Source organism: Cebus imitator, unplaced genomic scaffold, assembly GCF_001604975.1.
Source record: "Cebus imitator isolate Cc_AM_T3 unplaced genomic scaffold, Cebus_imitator-1.0 Scaffold178, whole genome shotgun sequence".
NCBI lineage: Eukaryota > Metazoa > Chordata > Mammalia > Primates > Cebidae > Cebus > Cebus imitator.
Window position 1 is genome coordinate 3,506,766 of NW_016107493.1, and position 1,698 is coordinate 3,508,463.

The 1,698-nt window shown below is 38.2% G+C and overlaps 1 protein-coding gene across 1 annotated transcript in view; it reads right to left on the minus strand.

The window, feature by feature from the left end:
- ORC2 (origin recognition complex subunit 2) overlaps positions 1-1,698 on the minus strand; it is a 50,759-nt gene that overhangs the window by 3,134 nt on the left and 45,927 nt on the right. Inside the window, exons 16-17 of the mRNA XM_017545243.2 lie at positions 933-994; positions 314-432 (exon numbers count right to left, since the gene is read on the minus strand). Of these exons, the coding sequence (XP_017400732.1) occupies positions 314-432; positions 933-994 (181 nt within the window). The remainder of the gene's footprint in view (positions 1-313; positions 433-932; positions 995-1,698) is intronic.

Genomic DNA, 1,698 nt, shown 5'->3' on the forward strand with positions numbered 1-1,698 from the left:
GTGATCCACCCGCCTCGGCCTCCCAAAGTGCTGGGATTACAGGCTTGAGCCACCGCGCCCGGCCCTCACATCATATTTCTAATTGCCTATCACTGTGGACTAGAATACATAAGGAGTTTTCTGCTTTGCTCTGAAGCAGGGTATTTCTATCATGGCCCTTTCTCCAAACTCAAATGGCACTTGCCTAAATGAATCTCTGTGACCCAACATGGAACTTAAGTTTCAAAATCAGGTCTGAGTCAAAGGTATTCTTGTCCTTGAGTAAATAATACGGACCATTTCTGGCATAAACGCTACAATAGCAGAGTCTTACCTTCTTTGTTCTTATAAGCTTGTGGTCCCTAAATTCTGTTAACTGGGCCCGGAGTGTCAGATCACTATTGACGAGGAATGCCTCCCGACACTGCTGGTAAAAATCTTGAAAAGAAAGGCCTGGCAAGTTCAAAAGGAGATGAACATAAGTCAGTACTTACGATATGACCTGATATACAAACACCCGTATGAAAGAACTCAGAATAAAAGTGCTGTTTGCTTGTTATCCCAGAGCAGTCAACAAGTATTGACAGGACTTTTAAAGACGCAACAAGGAAGTCATAAGAGCAGAACAATTATTAAAATGTTTGTTAATCTCCTAAGATGCCTAGAATATGAAAAATAGGTAATTGGCAGATACGGATCCATAATTAGCATAGAAAAATTTAAAAGCAAGCTGGGTTTGTCTTCCAATTTATGTTGGCAAACACCTCACTTGGCAGTGGATCTGTAGAGCTGCTTGAAAATTTGCTATGTGGCAGACATACTCAACATGAATGACCACTTATTTACTGTTATGAAAAACTGCACTGCTGTCATTAAATTCCAGAGAAAGGAAATGTATGGGGTATGGAAGTAAAACAAAAATTATGCAATTGAATGTCATAAATATTGGGTACCAATGTAAGAAGGGTTATCCTGGTTGTCCAGCTGGTACTTTATTAGTAGCCTGAAAATTCCCCTAAAAAAGCAAAAAACAAAAACAGGAATTTAAATCCAAAATGTTAACATCAAAAGGCAACAGCTAATAGTAAAATATACAAAGAAAATGTCAAATATTTAGCCTATCTGCATTATGTTCTGTTCCTCCAAGGAATATCATATCTTTGCCCACTTAAAGCTTTTTTATTTCTTCTAAAGAAAAATATAGACTGAATGTGGTGGCTCATGCTATAATCCCAGCACTCTGGAAGACTGAAGTGGGAGGACTGCTTGAGCCAGGAGTTTGAGACCACCCTGGGCAACACAGTGAGACTCTGTCTCTACAAAAAATTTTAAAAAATTAGCCAGGCATAGTGGTACACACCATGGTCTCAGCTATTTGGGAGGCTGAGGTGCAAAGATCACTTGAGCCTGGGAGCTTGAGGCTATATCTGAGCAACACCCTATCTCAAAAATAAAAATAAAATATGAAAGTAATTTTTTTCTTTTTAGGTTAGTCTTGATGGAAAACTTGGAATACAGAATAACATCTAAAGATAAACGTATCAATCTGCTATCCCTAAGAAAGCAGCCATTAGCACTTGGTGTTGAGATCATACTGGGTATGCTGCTATCTCAAATCTTCATGGAATGAGGCAGGTGGAAATAACATGAATTTATACATTTATATACTGCATGTACCACTGTATACCTTGTTTCTTCACTTTTTTTTTTTTTTTTTTT